Source organism: Desmodus rotundus, chromosome 4 (genome assembly GCF_022682495.2).
Source record: "Desmodus rotundus isolate HL8 chromosome 4, HLdesRot8A.1, whole genome shotgun sequence".
In the NCBI taxonomy this organism is placed as follows: domain Eukaryota; kingdom Metazoa; phylum Chordata; class Mammalia; order Chiroptera; family Phyllostomidae; genus Desmodus; species Desmodus rotundus.
The window spans coordinates 141,970,209-141,988,513 of record NC_071390.1 but is presented as its reverse complement, the minus strand read 5'-3'; the positions used below and the strand labels follow the sequence as shown (position 1 = coordinate 141,988,513).

The window sequence follows — 18,305 nt, the reverse complement described above, 5'->3', positions numbered from 1 at the left end:
CTCATCATTATTAAGCATTTAAAAATATACCTACTAAATGAAACAGAAAAGCTACACATACAATTTAGTAATATCGTGAAATCTATATAATCAAGCTAGCTAGTTCGCAAGCAGCACTATAAAATCAAATGTTAGGCAATGCAAGGCATTTTCACTTCACAGGCATCTATTTAAAGTTTATTCTCCATATATTGATCTTTGCCTATCCAAATTGCCTTAAAAGCTTCTAATATTGATCAAAAGATTTCTAAATATCTTTCTCCTACCTGTTCTGTTTTCTTTTTTCATTGTTGTGACAATACTTTTATTATTATTTCTTTAACTCTTAAATTCCCAAACTTTCTCTGGTCACATAAAATTCATCCCACTGGGCCTAATTTGTTGTTGTTGCTGTTTTTAGATTGGTGAGATGTTATCCTAAAAGTATTTTTCTTTGTATTGATGATATTCTTATTTCTGTACCAGAAAACACCAATTTCAAAAGTTTATGGAATATTTCACATACACCCAGAAGTCCCAAGAACTTTCTGAAAAACACCCAATCAAGATGTATGCTTAAAACTCAACATTTATGACTATAAATACACAATATTTCCTTAGTCCTTGCAAGTATTTCAAAACATCTCAGTGAACTAATAAATTTTAATTTTATAAAGCTCTGTAAAATAAAATATTTTGAGATGCATCAGATGCTATAGAGTAAATAATAAAAATAATCCAGGCTTCAATGCTTCAGAATATCACCTATATAATGAAAAAAAAATGTTTCAAAGTTTCACAAATGTGAGACAGGTATGACTAAGATATGGATCACAGAAACAAAAACAATTGTCTGGAAGAGCAACAGAGATAGACTGAAGAAGGGAAATGAACATACATGAACCCAGAAGTATTTTTTTTAAGTAATAATTCTATAAAAGGTGTCAGAAAAAAATCTGGCAGGGAATAAAAATTATATTAGTTTTACTTTTTAAAACTTTGTTAGTTTATTTTGCTCTTTTTCTATTTTTCAATTATAGTTTACATTCAGTATTATTTTGAAGTAGTTTGAGGTATATAGCTTAGTGGCTTTAAAATCATATACTTTACACAAAGTGTTCCCCCCAATACATTTCTCTCAGCAATATTTTTTCTGATACATCTTCTAGGGCAAGTGAAACAAAAGAAAAAATAAACAGAACTGTATCAAACTAAAAAGTTTTTGCATGATAAAAGAAACTATCAAAATAAACTGAAAGCAACCTACTAAATGGGAGAAGATACAATACTTACCAATGATACATCCAAGAAAGGGTTAATAGCCAACATTTATAAAGAACTCATACAACTCAACACCAAAAGATCAAACAATTCAACTAAAAAAATTGGCAAAGGACCTGAATAGACAGTTCTCCTAAGAGAACATAAAGAAGGCCAACAGATGTATGAAAAGATGCTCAATGTCACTGTCAGAGAGATGCAAATTAAAGCCACAATGAAATATCACGTCATACCTGTCAGAATGGCTATCATCAATAAATCCACAAACAAGTGTTGGCAAAAATGTGGAGGAAAGGGAACCTTTGTGCACTCGGTGGAAATGCAAACTGATGCAGCCACTGTGGAAAACACTATCGCTTTTCCTCAAAAAATTAAAAATGTAATTGCCTTATGACCCAGCAATTCCACTTTTGGGAACAGATCCCAAGAAACTCAAAACACTAATTTGAAAGAATATATGCAACCCTAAGTTCACTGCAATGTTATTTACAAGAGTCAAGGTATGGAAGCAACCCATCAATAGACATGGATAAAAAAGCTGTGGTACATATATACAATGAAATAAACCATGTTTAGTTTTAAATTCTACTTTCACTAAATAAAGAAAACAGGAAGGCCATACCAGCTGACAAAACCAAAATTTAAATTATAATAGATTTAGCAGAAAAGAGGGTACCAGGACTACAAGTAGATTATACCGATGCAGTATATACACTTGGAGAGAAGCAGCAATGAGGCTGGAGAGTTAGTTTAAGTGCCAAATTATTAACAACAACAAAACCCTCCATATGCTAAGGAAGATGAATTTTATCCCCTTAATACCATAAAATTCTTAAAGGATTTAAGTAAGATAGTAATATGGTCTGACTTGCAATTTTAAATAAACTACTGACTCTAGTAGCACCTAGAGAATGAACTGGATAATGGAATGAAGGTTAGGGGGTCGCTGAAAGAGTTCACATGACAAATTATGTAGGATTACCCAAGCAGAGGCAGTGGAAACAAAGAAAAAGACAGATTAAATTCAAAAACAAAACAGGAAAAAACCTTTAAAAAACAAATGATGACAAAGAAAATGAGAGGAGAGAGTTCAATTAACTCCCTAGCATAACTCTAGTAAGGTGAAGTACCATAGGCAATAAAGAACACAAGAAAAGCAGGCTTAGAGTGGCAATAGAGATTAGGTTGTTGGAAATAAATCTAAACCTGAAGAGAAAATTCTGTATTAGAGGCACATATTTGGAAATCTAATGAGTATAAACAATAGCTGAATCTGTAGGCATAGTTAAAATACTTTCTGAGGGAATATGCATATGATAACACATTAAAAAGTAGCGGAGAAGATACTTGGAATAAAACAATTAAGGAGTACTGAAAGGAATCATAAAAGATACTGATATACTCGCAGAAAGGCCTACTTTCAAACAACAACAAAAAAATCTAACTTTCCACCGTAAGAAACAAGAAAAAAAGAATAAAACTAAACCCAAAACAAGTAGAAGAATGGGAATAGTAAACAGCAGAAATGTAATAAGGAACAGAAAAACTACCTACAGAGAAAATGAATATAACCAAAAGTTGGTTTAAAAGATGAATAAAATTTACCAATCTTCATCTAAACTGATGAGGAGATGCTCAAATTACTAAAATCAGGAATGAAAGAGGATCCTACTACCCCACCTAAACAAAAGGGATTATAAAAAGAATACTATGAAAAATTATATGCCAAGAAATTAAAAAAAACAGATGAAACAGTCAAATTCCTAGAAACATACTAACTACAAAAACTGACACAAGAACATAATATTTCTCCCAAGAATATATACAAATGGCCAATGAAACATGAAAAGATGCTAATGTAATTAATCACTAGGGAACTATAAGTCAAAACCACAGTATGATACCTCCTCACACCTACCTAAATAGGTATGATTTTAAAAAAGAGAAAATAAGTCTTGGTGAGGATGTAGAGAAATCAGAACCCTCATACTGTCAGTACACTACTAATGGCAACATAAAAAAATAGTGCAGCCTCTGTGGAAAACAGTTGGCTGTTCCTCAAAAAGTTAAACACAGAGTTATCATATGACCCAGCAATTCTACTCCTAATTATATACCCAAAACAAAAACATATGTTCACACAAAAATTTGTACATGAATGTTCACAGCAGCATGACATTCATACTAGCCAAGAAGTGAAAACAACCCAAATGTCCATCAACTAATGAGTGGAAAACCAAAATGTGGCGTATCCATAAAATGTATATTAATTATTCAGTCATTAAAAAAAGAATAAAGAGCTGATTCATGCTATAACATGCATAAAGCTTATGTTTAAACATGGAAAACATTATGCTAAGAAAAGGAAGCCAAACACAAAAGGCCACATACTATATGATTCCCTGTATGTCTAAAGTCCACAAGGACAGAAAGTAGGTGCTGCAAGAATGCTTAAAACATGCAACACCTGACTATTCAGTCAGGGACAATGACTTCTTTTCCCCTAGACTGTCAAATAAACAAATGACAACAGCCAACACAACAATAACTATGTGGTGTGAATGAATCAAAATTATACCAACTTTTTTGTCAGACTGGCAAAAAACGTATTTTTTTGCTGTGCTGCAAAATTTTAGAAATTAGATTATGTGCTTCAGGAGATGAAAAAGGTTGAAAATTGCTGGATTAGTGGTTGTCAGAGGATTGTGGGGGATGAGGAAGAGGGGTTGGGATTATGTGATTTCTTTCTGGGTTGATGAAAATGTTCTGGAATTTGACAGTGGTGACAGACGCACAACATTGTGAACGTACTATTTAAAAAACCTCTAAACCACACTCTTTTAAATGGTTAAAATGGTAATTTTTGTTATATGAATTTTATCTCCTTAAAAATTGGATTTGAAAAGAGATAATGAGATACTGAAGTAGTAGAGAAAGAACCATTTATTTGAGAAGAGAGAAATATAAAAATGGAATAAGGGGGGTGTAATTTTCTACATACAAGCATGCATGCATGCATACAAAATAACTAATTAAAGCAAAGTAATGATAAACATAACATCCAGGATAGTTCCTCTGGGAATTGCAATGGTGAAAACCATGTGCTAGATTCAACAGTGTTGATAATATTCTATTTCTTAAATTGGTGGCGGTTCCTGAGTGTTCGTTTTATTAGGGTATGCTATGTAACTTCTACATATTGCCACCAATGTATCAAATATTTCATATAAAAGTCAGGAAAGGATCTATAAAAATATGGCAAAAATATTAGCAGGTATTACATCTGTAATGAATGTGTGATGTCTCAATTACTCTCTGGACTTTTGAAATATTTTATAATTTAAACAAAGAAAGGAAAATGTTGTGGTGGAATACAGAGCTTCAAAACAGAGTGGTCAACACTCTCATTGCAACAAAATAAAGTAAAAAACAAACAAAACCAAACAAACCCTGACTATCTCCTAGAATTGGTAATAAGAACTGATCACTAGTAATTCAAGGGAGAAGAGTTAACTGAATAGGTGCTAAAGCCAATATTATTCTTTAAATGTTTGTTGTTAATAAAAACCTAACCCTGAATGATTTAAGTAATACCTTCTTAAGTAAAGCAGTCAGATTAATGGTGAGCAAATATGGTAGGCATAATAATGCCTCCACATTCTCCTACCCCCACTAAATCATCAGAGATCTCATCAACTTTGAATCTGAGTACCAGACAGACAAAATCATGAGAGAGACTTCACCTAACATTGCTGGCTTTGAAGACAGAGGATGGGGTTACAAGGCAAGAAAAGCCAACAGCCTCTAGAAGTAGGAAATAGTAAGGAAACAGACTCACAACATTACAAAAGAAAAAATGTCTGGAAACACTGATTTTAACCTAATGAAATCCATCTCAGATTTCTAATCTATAAAACTGTAAGACAGTAAATTTGCATTGTTTTAAGTTTGTGATAATTTGTCACAGCAACCATATAAAACAAATCAAAGAAAATAAGATGAAATATAAATTCTTCTTTTCCCTTCCTCCCCCAGTGACAAGTCTCAAGCTTTTTATTGCATGATGCCCAATGGAAAAAAAATGTTAAAGCTAGCAGTTGACACCTCACTCATTAAACTGATTACTATCAATGGCAAATTTACTATCAAAATATAGTGAGTGTTGGGAAGGATGTGGAAACATTGGAAGCCTTCTGCACTGTTGATGGGAATATAAAATTGGGCAGCCACTATGGCAAACTGTATGATACTTTCTCAAAAATTAAAAATAGAACTACCATATGACCCAGCAATTATACTTCTGGGTAAAATGGAGACTCCAACAGATATTTGTACATCCTTATTTAAAGCAGCTTATTCATAATAGTCAAAAGGTGGGAGCAACCCAAGTATTCCTCAAAAGATAAACAAAATGATGACATATCCACACAATGAAATATTATTCACCCATAAAAAAGGAAGATAATTCTGACATATGCTATAACATACATAAACCTTGAGGGCATTATGCAAAGTAAAGTAACGTAGTCAGTCACAAAAAGACAAATACTGTGTGATTCTACTCACATGAGCTATCTAGATGTCACAGTCATACAAACACAAAGTAGAATGGTAGTTGCCAGAGGCTAGAAGATGAAGCGGGGTTGTTTAATGAATTTCAGTTTTATAAAAAGTTTTATGAAAAAGTTATAAAGACTGGTTATACAGAAATGTGAATATATTTAACACTACTGAGCTGTACACTCAAAAATAGTTAAGCCTCGGCCAGGTAGTTAAGTTGGTTCGAGTGTCATCCTGATACATCAAGGTTGTGAGCTTGATTCCAGGCCCATCAGCACAAATACAAGAACCAACTAATGAATGCATAAATAACTGGAACAACAAATTGATGTTTCTCTCTCTCTCTCAAATCAATAAATAAAAATTTATTAAAAAGTTAAAATGATAAATGTATGTATTTTACTATAATCTTTTTAAAAAGCTAACATTTGGGGAGAAAAAGAGAGAAAACATAAACATATGGACTTTTCTAAGTTAATCCAAGCAACTCTCCCTTAATCATCTATAGGCTAAATATTACTTCACTAGATGACAATCCAACACTTGTCTTTGCAATTAAAAACCTAAGTCCAGAACAATTAGTCAAGAAAAAGAAATAAAAGACATCCAAATTGGAAAGAAAGAAGTAAATGTATCTCTGTTTATAGATGACATGATCTTAGAAAACCCTAAATACTTCACCAAAAAACTGTTAGAACTAGTAGACAAATTCAGTAAAGTTGCAGGATACAAATCAATATGCAAAAATCTGTTTCTACACACTAACAATGAATTATTAGAATGAGAAATTAAGAAAACAATCCTATTTGCAACTGAATAAAAAAATAACAAAATGCCTAGAAATCAATTTAACCAAAGAAGTAGAAGTTCTTTACACTGAAAACTATTATACATTAATGGAAGAAATCCAAAGAGACACAAATGTGAAGACAGTCCATTGTCGTGGATTGAAAAAAATTAGTATTATAGGAGTGTCCCTGCTACCCAAAACAATTTACAGAGTCAATGCAATCCCCATCAATATTCCAAAGGCATTTTTCACAGAAATAGATCAAACAGTTCTAAAGTTTGTATGGAACCACAAAAAATCCCAAATGGCCAAAGCAATCTTGAGAAAAAAAGAACAAGGCAGAGGCATCAGAGTCACTGGTTTCAAATGGCATTATGTAAGTATAGTCATCAAAACAGTAAAATATTGGCATAAAAACAGACACATAGATCAGTAGAAATGAACAGAGAGCCAAGAAATAAACCCATACATATATGGTCAATTTTACAACAAAGAAGCCAATAATATATACAATGGGGAAAGAACAGTCTCTTCAACAAATGGTACTAGGAAAACTGCACAGCCACATGCAATGAATGAAACTGGACCATTGTCTTACACCATACCCCCAAATAAACTAAAAATGGATTAAAGACTTGAATGTAAAACCTGAAACCATGAAACTGTTGGAAGGAAACATAGACAATAAACTCCTTGACATTGGTCATGGAAATGATATTTTTAGGTCTGACACTAAAAGCAAAAATAAACAACTGGGACTATATCAAGCTAAAAAGATTCTACATGGCAAAGGAAACCATCAAAATGAAAAGGCAACATACTGACTGGGAGAAAATGGTTGTAAATCATATATATAATAAGAATAAGGGGTTAATATCCAAATACATAAAGAGCAAACATAAACAAAAAATCAAAACATCCAATTAAAAAATGGGAGGATGTGAATAAACATTTTCCAAAGAAGACACTCAGATGGCCAAAAAGTATATGAAAAGATGCTTGACGTTACAAATTATCAGGAAAATAAATGTTAATCAAAACCACAGTAAGATAATTATCCCATGTGTATTAGAATGGCTGTTAAGAAAAAGAAAAAAAGAGAATATGGAGACAGGGAACCCTTGTGCAGTGTTGGTGGAAATGTAAACTGGTACAATCACTAGGGAAATTTGTTTGCGGGGGGGGGGGGGGGGGGTTCCTCAAAATACTGAGATAGAAATACCATATGATCTAGCAACTGCACTTCTGGGTATTTTTCCAAAAACAACAAAAACACTAATTGTAAAAGATACAGTTGACAGACCCTCCCTATCCATGAGTTCCACACCTGCAGATTCAACCAACAACAGACTGAAAATATTGGGGGGGGGGGGGGACACATTGCTTCTAAACACATATGAACTTTTTTCTTATCATTATTCTCTAAATAATACAACTATTTGCACATCATTTGCATTGTATTAGGTATTACAAGTAACCCAGAGATCATTTAATGTGTATAGAGGATGTCTGTTGGTTATATACAAATACTTTGCCCATTTTATGTAAGGGACTTGAACATCCACAGAGTTGGGTGTCCGGGGGTGGGGGGGTGGGGTTGTCCTGGAACCAGTTCCTTGTGGATACTGAGGAATGACTCTATATCCACCTCCATGTTCACTGCAGCATTATTTACAATAGTGAAGACATGAAAACAACCTAAATATCCATTGATGGATGAATGGATAAAGGAAATATACACACACTAAAATATTATTATTCAGCCATAAAAAAGAACTAAATCTTGCCATTCATGACAACATGGATGAACCTTGAGGGCTTAATGATAAGTCAGAAAGAAAAAAATAAATACTATATGCTCTCACTTATATGTGGAATCTTAAAAAAAAAATGAGCTCATAGATATAGACAACAGATTGGTGGTTGCCTTGGGGAGAGTGGGTGAAGGGCAAAATTGGTAAAGGGAGTCAAAAGGTACAAACTTACAGTTGTAAAATAAATAAGAAAAAGTGTAAGTCCATGATTTATTTCATTTTTCTGTACTGTGACTAAAACTATTAGCGAGTTCTCTCAATCTCGTAAAACCAAAAATTTTAAAGAAAATCTGTGTTCATTATATCAATCCTATGGCATTAACTTCATTCATCCATACAGAGAAACATGAGAAGTGTACCATTAAATTAATATATCCCAGTAATTTTTCAGTTAATAAAGGCAAAAGATTAATGTGGCAGTTCATTTACAATTGCTCCCCATGAAATCTACTTTCTTTTTACCCCAAGTATACTCTTTTTAAACTTCCAGTATGCCTCCTAATGCTAATATTCCAAAATTAAAGGGTAAGTCTAAATTTAAATTTACCTATGCAAGCTGAAAAAAAAAGTTAAACCTCTTCATTTCTTTATATTTCCCTCCCGAAGACTGGGTAACATGTTTAGTTTATTCTCAAGAATGCTTCCAATCCCTTTTCCTTTAAAAATGTAGTATTCAAGAGTTCCTTTTATCTGAAGTATTCATTACCTAAGGCTCTGCAGTTCCAGGTTACACAGGGAAGCAAGAGTTATAATAAATTCATGCACTAATAAAATGATCACTTATAAAATCACGTTCCAACTATCCCCATCTTCAAATCAAAATGAGTATCTACGCCTGCTCACCATGCCATTATTCTGTTATCGGCAGAAGATTTGTAAGCACCTGGCATATAATGCAAACACAACGCAAATTGACTGCAAATTGAACTACATTAGCAAAATACGCAAGACTTCATAAAGTTAATAAAGAAAACCTGGTCCCAAATTAGACCTAATTTAAAAGGCTATCTTCTTTTTATTCTTTATGTGAAATATAGGGTAAATTATAAAAGTAATCTATACATTAATGTAAAATCCTAAAAATAAAATTCTCATTCCAAGTTGTGGAAGAAGCAGTAAATTCCTGATGCAGGTACCAATTATTAACTGGAGTGGCAAGAGAGAACTCAAAAGAATTACAAAAGCTATTTGCAAAAATAAAGACAACTTTCATAAAATTAGAACAACACGATTACATTCTGCTCACAAAGAGACAATAAGAGCCAAAGTGATGAACTATAGTGCCCTATTATCGTCCCACAGGCAGTCTACAAAAAGTTTTCACTAAGTTGCTGAATAACTGACTCACGGTAAAGCTGGATTTCATCTTATCAATAGAACATGCAAGCTTTCAATCAGGATTCTCTGTAAAAAGCAACCTTTGTGATAAATGAACCACTGGAGAAGATTCTAATAAAACTTACCATTATGTATTGCATTCAGCAACTCTGAGAAAGCTTTTAAGTAAGGAAAAAAGGACTTCAGGTTAAGATCATTCTCAAACACACAAAAGAAATATATAGGCATAGACTAAATCAGTATGATAAAATCTCAGTATTACGTATCATTGCTTGAATCATTAAAACTGCAAGGTCAGCTCATTTTTTACAATGATATAAAATTTTAAATATTGTATTTGTCAATATATTTCCTACTAAATTTAAATGTTAGGTATATTATCATAAGGATGACAAATTTCCTTACTCATAATTCATATGCAAAATCACTTTTAAGAAGACGCTTAGTAGTCCAACAATGTAATATCTTTCTTGCAAAAAGTACCTATATAAATTCTATGTAGGTAAACCCACCTTTGGTCACGCTCCACAGTATTTATTATAAAGAAGAACCTCATTTTATCATCTAACTCCATCAAACATTCTCTCATCCTGGGTTTCGTAGTCTCAGAAAATGTAGCAGTCTAAGCAAGAAAGCTATCTAATGTCAATATATAAATACTGAAAAACTGTATTAACATCAAGATTAATGAAAACCAAAATACTGAAAATATTACTTCACTGGTGACAGACATCACAATTCTGCAATGGAAGTGCCATATTAAAGGGACAACAATAATTAAAATTTGTTCACAATTTGACTGTAATATGGATCCTGAACACAAGACAAAGCAGCAACTTAAGATATCTTTGTATGAGAAAGAAATCTATTCAATTAAGAACTGTATTTTGAAAAATTAAAATTTAGAGGTTCAGAGGTGGCATAATACACTAGAAAAAGCACTAGAGTAGGAGTCAAAAATCCTGGGTTACCAACCCAGTTTGACAACTTACTAGTTGTTGGACAAGCTCCATCATGCCGATACTGCATGGAAATTTCTGTTGGGAGGGAGGAGAAAGGAAATCAGCAAAGAAGTTGTCAGTGACTCAAAAGTAGAAAAAGAAACAGGCCAGAAAAATAGGAAAACATTCACCTAAAAAATCTAGCTGAGAAGAGCAAACAGAACTGTGGGTACAGAAATGATAAGCCAGTAATTGGGATGTGAGGGACAGGAAGACCAAACATGATGAAATTCTCACAAATCTTAATGAGATAATGTAGGAATTTGTGTGTGTGCATGTATGGATAAAGAATGAGGAAAACACATAAAGGCTTACAAAGGAATCTGCATAATAAATGTCTAAGAATAAATGGATTCACTACTAAGAGAAAGTGTAGTTAGGCAATGTGATAAACTAATGTGTTTCATGTAATTCATTAGCTGTGAACAGTTTATCAAAAACATCTGAATGCTGTGGTCAATTAGAAATTACAATTTAAGTATGAAAACTGTTTAGTTTATATACAAGCAGAAGCCATTATGATTTATAGAACAGTATAAAACTCATTAAACCACACTCAGCTTACTTTCTTGTAACCTTTCATTTCTGATGACGCTAATGAATGAATAAGCCATTACTCTTATTCTTTTACTCCACCCAAATGAGAACAAGCGGAGGGTGACATAAGGCAATAAAGCAATGTTAAAAGCAAAAGCTGCTCAGAAAATGGGAAATAAATTTCTAAGTGGCATTGCAAAAGCAAAAACATTTGATAAAACCAGGACTAAGGTTTTGACTCACAACCCTGACAACCCTGGAAACTGGTATTCCGTTGTGGTTAACATTAATGGCCAACTTCTTTTAAAGAAAGGATATCTGCGAATTCTCTGAATATTATTAAACCAAAAACATGACCTCTAGGAACCATGTGTACAACAGAGCCTTCCAGGGAAACGACATATGTACCTCAGGAGTCAAGCCTAATCTTGGGCACACTGTGAATAACTTGCAATAAGAACGCAAAGCAAGATAGAGCAAGCCAGTGCTCACTTTCAATGATTGTAACGTTAATAGAACTTTCCATTTGATGTTGTTAAAAAAAAATGAAACATTTAGACCAGATTAGTGTAAGTCTTTTCCAGGGGACACTCAAAACTGAGAGATGGTAGGAGAATTTGCCACATTAATGCCTCATTAACAAATTCAACACAACTGACATTTAAAAAGGGAGTGAGGGCTACTGAAGAGACCAACATGGTACATTACAGAGAAATAGAAGCTGTTTAGAACAACGCTGAAAAATAATCATAGGACACTCAGCCAAAAACCTTTCTCAATGGGGAAAAAAATGGAATATTGCTATTCTGGCCTTTAGTATTTCTGTGGAAAGACAGCTATGGTGCAGGCCCAAATGTCCACTCACTGAAGACCAAAACAAAATCAGGGGATTTTCCAAGAAAGCCAATGCCAGGGTAAATTCTGGTTTTAGCAGCATCCAATATCCTATATGATTTTCATTTATGACCCAATAATAATCAAAGTATATAAAAGTCACTAGCCTGAGCATAGGTTTGAATTATGCTCAATAACTGTATCTACCCCTTGATCTACAATACTATACTAGTAACTCTACTCTTCTGACGTTTATTAGATTAATATTTGTAGCTTTATAATTCTCTTATTTGTTTACAGAATCAGCCTATTCCCAATTAAAATATTTTACCAGGGAAAGTTTTATCAGTTTCATTTTATAACCTATAACATAAATAGGGATATATTTAACAAGAACGCTTCCAAAGTTACTGACACGGCCTCAAATTAAACTTCCATTATCTCCATAGAAGTCAGAACAAACTTCTCTTGAAGTGATGTTTGTATTAATAACTCATCTCCATGAAATCTTTAAGATTTTAACATTAAGTAGAAAGGATCACAGCCAAAAGAGCACCTTTCCAGAATCTTCTTTTGTAGCAGTTATCACCACTAAAGAATTCCACCACTGAAACAGATTTCACGTATCTTAACTTAGAAAGGTATGGCATTATATTAAAGAACTAGTGACAACTACAATTTTTAAAAACAGGGAACTGTGCCCTGGCTGGTGTGGCTCAAGCACCAGCCTGTGAGCCAAAAGGTCACTAGTTCAATTCCTGGTCAGGTCACATGCCTGGGTAGCAGGCCAGGTCTCCAGTTGGGGACAGGCAAGAGGCAACCAATCGGGTGGGGCATCTCTCTCTCTCCCCCCCTGCCCCACCGAAAATAAATAAATAAATAAAATCTTTTAAAAAACAAAAAAATAGGGAACTGTACACTTTAAAAAACAGTATGGAAAGAAAAAAAAGTTACGGTTAAACCATCAACTCCTTATCATTTAACAAATACCAGATTTTTCTCAGAGAAAATAGGATGATTTGTGAAGAAAAAAAAGTTAACTTTCTTTAGGATTGAGTACACAATGGAGTATACAGATTACATTATACAATTGTACATCTGAAATTTATATAATGTTGTTAATCAATGTTACCCCAATACATTTTTTTAAATGTTAACTTTCACTTTAGTAAATCATAAACTCTCATCATGTGGTCAACATATTTGAATAGGAAAAAAGAAAAGGACAAATACTGCATGTCAACTCTTTCAAATGCTGTACTAATATTCAGTGTCTCAAAAAACTGGGTACCTACTTGTTAGGATCTTAAAAGAATATTTGTAGGAAAGAATTCAACAAAAAGCTTAACATAATCTACAAACCAAAATTTACAACCTTTAGTCATCACTTAAAACAACACAATAGTTTTTCATGTTGTACAAGTCACTGTAAAACAGTAGGTAATTCATCAGGATATACTTCAATTTACTAAAATAAAAACCTTACAATCCAAAGCCCTGATCAAGTAAAATTAATTATTTATAAAGCTTAATTATGTATAAAGCTTTTCATGGAACTTGATTAGAAACACCCGAAGGCAAGTACAAAATACCTTACAATACTCAACACTAACCACATGGTATGTTCTCAGTTATTACTGGTAGTATTCATTCATTTTTTCAAAAGATGTTTAACATTTATTGGTTTGGACAAAAAGTTCATTTGGTTTTTTTCCATAAGATGGTTCTAGTAGCGCTTAGTTGTCATTAACTTCATTCGGAACATTTTTGTGAGATTGTATTGTGACAACTGTCACATCAGCATGCATCAAAAAAAAAATTGGTGAATTTTTGTGTAGCCATTGTAATATTGAATATGGAGGAAAATAAACACTTTTTGTCATATTATGCTCTATTATTTCAAGAAAGGTAAACACACAATGTATGGAGAAGGTGCTGTGAGTGACTGAGCGTGTTAAAAGTGGTTTGGGAAGTTTCATGCTGGAGACTTCTCACTGGATGATGCTCCACAGTTGGGTAGACCAGTTGAAGTTGACAGCAATCAAATTGAGACATTAATTGAAAACAATCAATGTTATACCACTAAGGAGATAGCGAACATACTCAAAATATCCAAGTCACTAAGGTTATTACTGAAAATGAAAAATGTATCTTATTTTATGGAAAAAACTAAACAGACTTTCTGACCAACCTGATATTAGCTCAAAGCACCGTGCTGGCAATGAGCACAGTGGTGAACATGACAAACACAGCCCCTAACCTCATGGAGCTAGGATTACAGTGCATGTGATAGTCTTAACCTCATAGCCAAAAGATGCTTACAAATGTCACTTTCATTATTACTAAATTATTAACCTGTCATTATAGCAAATGAATCTCTTTAAAAGGGTACCATGAAAACAATTCTTGATAATGTACTACACAGTACACATTTTCTCCTTCCTACTTACTTATACAGGGAGAAAGTTTCCTGCTTTTACAATTACTGAATGATTTCTCAATCTAAAATCAATCCAAAGGAAAAATTAATATTTTCATGTTAAGAGGAGATACTACTGTTGCAAGTTAAATTACTGGCTCAAATTCTCACTGATCCTGTTCCTTAAAGTATGATTAACATGTATACTATTGCAGTTTTAAACTCTCATCAGCAAATATCCCTTGAATTTTATAGTTGTTTGAAATCAAGAAAAATGCATAGCTTCATGACTCAGAGCTGTGAGAATTGTTTCTTTTTTATATGAGCAATAATACTTGATGCTTGTCAAGCGCTTCAGACAGTATGTAACATATACTGTTTCCACAACAGTTGGTAATTCTTAATTTATGCCAAGAAAGCATAATTTCTAAATATCAATGGCATTTAGCTAGCTTCTTCTAGGTAAGAAAAACTTTTTAGTACTAAGTGTATCAATAAGAGAGTGCTCTGATCTAATCCTAAAAATTTTATTAAAATGCACAAAATTAAAGAATATATTATCTTGAATAGTTTTAAGTAACTAATTTTGTTTCATTACTATAGTTTCACTTTAACAAGACATACAAGTGTAAGTGTAAGAAGAAACTGAAACACAAATTTAAGTTTTTTAGGTACAAGTTTAAGAAAAAATCCCAGCAAGTCTAAGTTTAAGTCATTTATTTTCATGAAATAGTATTTATGGTAAAAAGAATACAAATTCATTTTTCTTCCACAGATATACCACAAACATTGTCCTCTGAAAGTAATCACTGTGTAAAGAATACTATTTCTTATGCCTAAGATCTCTCTAAATTTGTAACAGGTAGGAGTAGGAAAATCTTTTCAGAGATGTACCATATTTTGCCATGCATAATGTGCATTTTGCCCAAATTCTTGAGGGAAAAGTAAGGATGCGCATTATACATGGGTAGTACTAATTCTGTATCTATATAAACATTTCAAATTCTTTTATTTATGCTTATGTGTTAAAAGTGTAATTCTAGAAAGCAATATCTCTACATTCCAAAATAAATGCTAAAATTTCTTTATGATACAAAAAACAAGTATCTAAATATAAATAATTGAATTAAAAAATTAAAACAAAGGATTTTTTTGTGGGTGCACGTTTTGCACTGAAGCACATTACACATGGCAAAATGCAGTAAATTAATTATTTTAATTCCATTAATTTGAAGATGTGTTTCAAATGGTATCTAAATGCAATTCCTGAAATTCACTAATTATCAGACTAGAATTCTATGCATTGAAATCAGTGAGGATCTCTTCACAAAAGCAAATTTAGGCTTAATTTTCTCAGTAAGTTACCCATTTGATTACTATGCCTCTTGCTAAAAATGAAAATAAACTCAAGTTTTTTCTGAATAAATTCATCTAAATTTACTTTTCTTGTCACTTGGGGCTAAAACTAATTGCTAAGACATGCTGGTCTCAAATGTCAAATATGTTTCATATTACATAAATACAATATATGTTCAAATGTACAATATGTTTATACCTTCTCAATGAACTAATTTCTCAATGCAATTTATATCCCTCCTACCCAAAACAATGGTTCTCAGCCAAGGGAGATTTTTCCTCCCTGTTCCCTGGGGAGTAGGAAACAGGGGGAAAACTGTTTTTGATTAAGGGGTGGGGGTGCTGGATGTCCCTGGCATCTATAGGGTAGGGCCTAGGGACCCTGATAAACATCCTACAATGCACAGGACAGCACTGCACAACAAAAACTACCTACCCTGACCAAAACGGCAATATTGCAGTGACAAGATTGAGAAATCCTGCTCTAGAACCATCTCTCATGCTACTAATGAAACAATTCTTCTGTACTTTCCATCCGTTTCTCAAAAAAAAACCACAAACAAAAAAACACCATTCATTTCAAACAGGTCTACCACTAAGCTACCTATAAGAAATAGAAAGAAATCCCCGATGTGTGATCTTAGAAAAATTATTTTATCTGTCTAAGCCTTTATAGGCTGTAAAATAGAGGCCTTAATAGTTTTCACTTCATAAAACTGTTGTAAGGATTATACATGATAATAATTATAAAGTGCTTAACAGACCCTGGCACAAAATAAATGGTAGTTATAGTTATTATTTTTCACATCTCTTCTCCCATAGAATGGTATCACTTAGGTTTACTTAATGAAATTATCTACACAAGTATAAAAATCCAAAATTCTGTATTTATAAAATATACATGAACATTCATTAAATTGTATTTATTATTTTTCCATACCACTTCCTACCATTCTATCTACCAACAAATAAAACTGATAACATCCATTAAGAATTTATTTTAGCCAAAATCTCAATTCTACAATCAGAAATAATTACCTTAAATTCAAGATGCAATTTAAAATATGTCCATTTAACTAATAAACAGTTAAGTTTCTGTCCAAAAACTTGCATTTAAATTTTTTAAAAATTGAAAGTAATATAAATACACATTAAAGAAGTATTTCAATGGTGTGAATAACAACATGTATAAGTTCATTCAGACTATAATAAAGATTACGGTAAAACTGTTAAACATACTGGAAAACAGAAAGAATATAAATCATTTCAGATAGTTCCTGAAATGTGATTGTTAAAATCCATAAATTTAAATCATGTATCAGAGTGAAAAATATTCCAGATGGAGTAATTCAGGTAGAATTTGAGGAATTGTTGAGAAAATAAAGAGTGAAATTTAGAGAAAGAAAGCTCAAAAGCAAATACCAATCAAAAACAGAGCAAAAACTTTCTCACCTCAAATGTAAATTCTTAGTTGGATTTAAAAATACTGTGCAAGTGAAGCAAAAATAAAAGTGGGAAATTCTAGGTGTTTCATAAAAAAATAACCAATAAACTATTTATCCTATATTTAAGTAACATCAGATTAGTGCCAAACATCTTTTCCAAATACCAAATTGTCTAAGAGCATAACACATTTTTTCATCAAGATAATATCAAATATCAGTTAGCAACTCAAGTACTATCATAACAATAGTTTAAAATGAATTTACTTTTTGGAGTAATGGAAGAGGGATGGTGGTGGAAGTAAGGTAGAAAAACAACGGGGAAATCCCTACCTGAACCAACTGGAGATGAGCCAACACTAAGACTTTGTAAACTTCCATTCCTGAGTAATGTAGGAGATTTCTGAAGACTAGAGCTTGTTATACTTCCTGCAGCTGATGCTACAGATGATGTTGGTGAAGCAGAAGAAACTGAGAGATGAGAAACATTCTCTTGATTTTTGTTTCCTTTGGGTCTACCAGGCCCATGCTTACTTTGTTTATTTCCTTTTCTTTTCTTTTCCTTTACAGTTTCTTCTTCTATGCCAGAAGTTTGAGCCCGCTTATATCCTGCAGTAGGAAGGCTGGAATTACCCAAATCTCCAGGTGAGTTTTCAAAGCTTTTAGGCTGCGAAATAACCGCTGAGGTCGAAGGGAGACCAATTATGGAACTAAAACTATTTACCCCCCCTTCCTGGCTTCCAGACTCTCCTTTATGTACATCTTTGGTTGATGACGACTGTTGGGAGTGAGTATAACTGTCATTACGTAGATCTGAGTCTGTAAAGGTCAAGAAATCCTGGGGAGACTGTACTGAACTTCCCGAAGATGATTTTACACTGCCTGGAGTTCCTGAAAAACTGCCTGTAGTGGGGGGGGGGGGGGGGAGAAAGAAAGAAAAAGAAAGGAAGTACA

At 32.9% G+C, this 18,305-nt stretch overlaps 1 protein-coding gene across 16 annotated transcripts in view; it reads right to left on the bottom strand.

The window, feature by feature from the left end:
- The window catches only part of MLLT10 (MLLT10 histone lysine methyltransferase DOT1L cofactor), a 258,378-nt gene that overhangs the window by 51,211 nt on the left and 188,862 nt on the right, over positions 1 to 18,305 (bottom strand). For 10 of the 16 annotated variants that reach the window (XM_053922164.2, XM_053922169.2, XM_053922163.2 and 7 more), the window contains 3 exons: positions 17,685 to 18,254; positions 10,755 to 10,799; positions 9,888 to 9,920 (listed from right to left, as the gene is read on the bottom strand). The exons of 1 other annotated variant lie outside the window; for it this stretch is intronic. In XM_053922164.2, coding sequence (XP_053778139.1) covers positions 9,888 to 9,920; positions 10,755 to 10,799; positions 17,685 to 18,254 — 648 coding nt within the window. The remainder of the gene's footprint in view (positions 1 to 9,887; positions 9,921 to 10,754; positions 10,800 to 17,684; positions 18,255 to 18,305) is intronic. 5 more of the 16 variants (XM_024576176.4, XM_053922167.2, XM_024576220.4 and 2 more) reach the window with 5 other exon arrangements.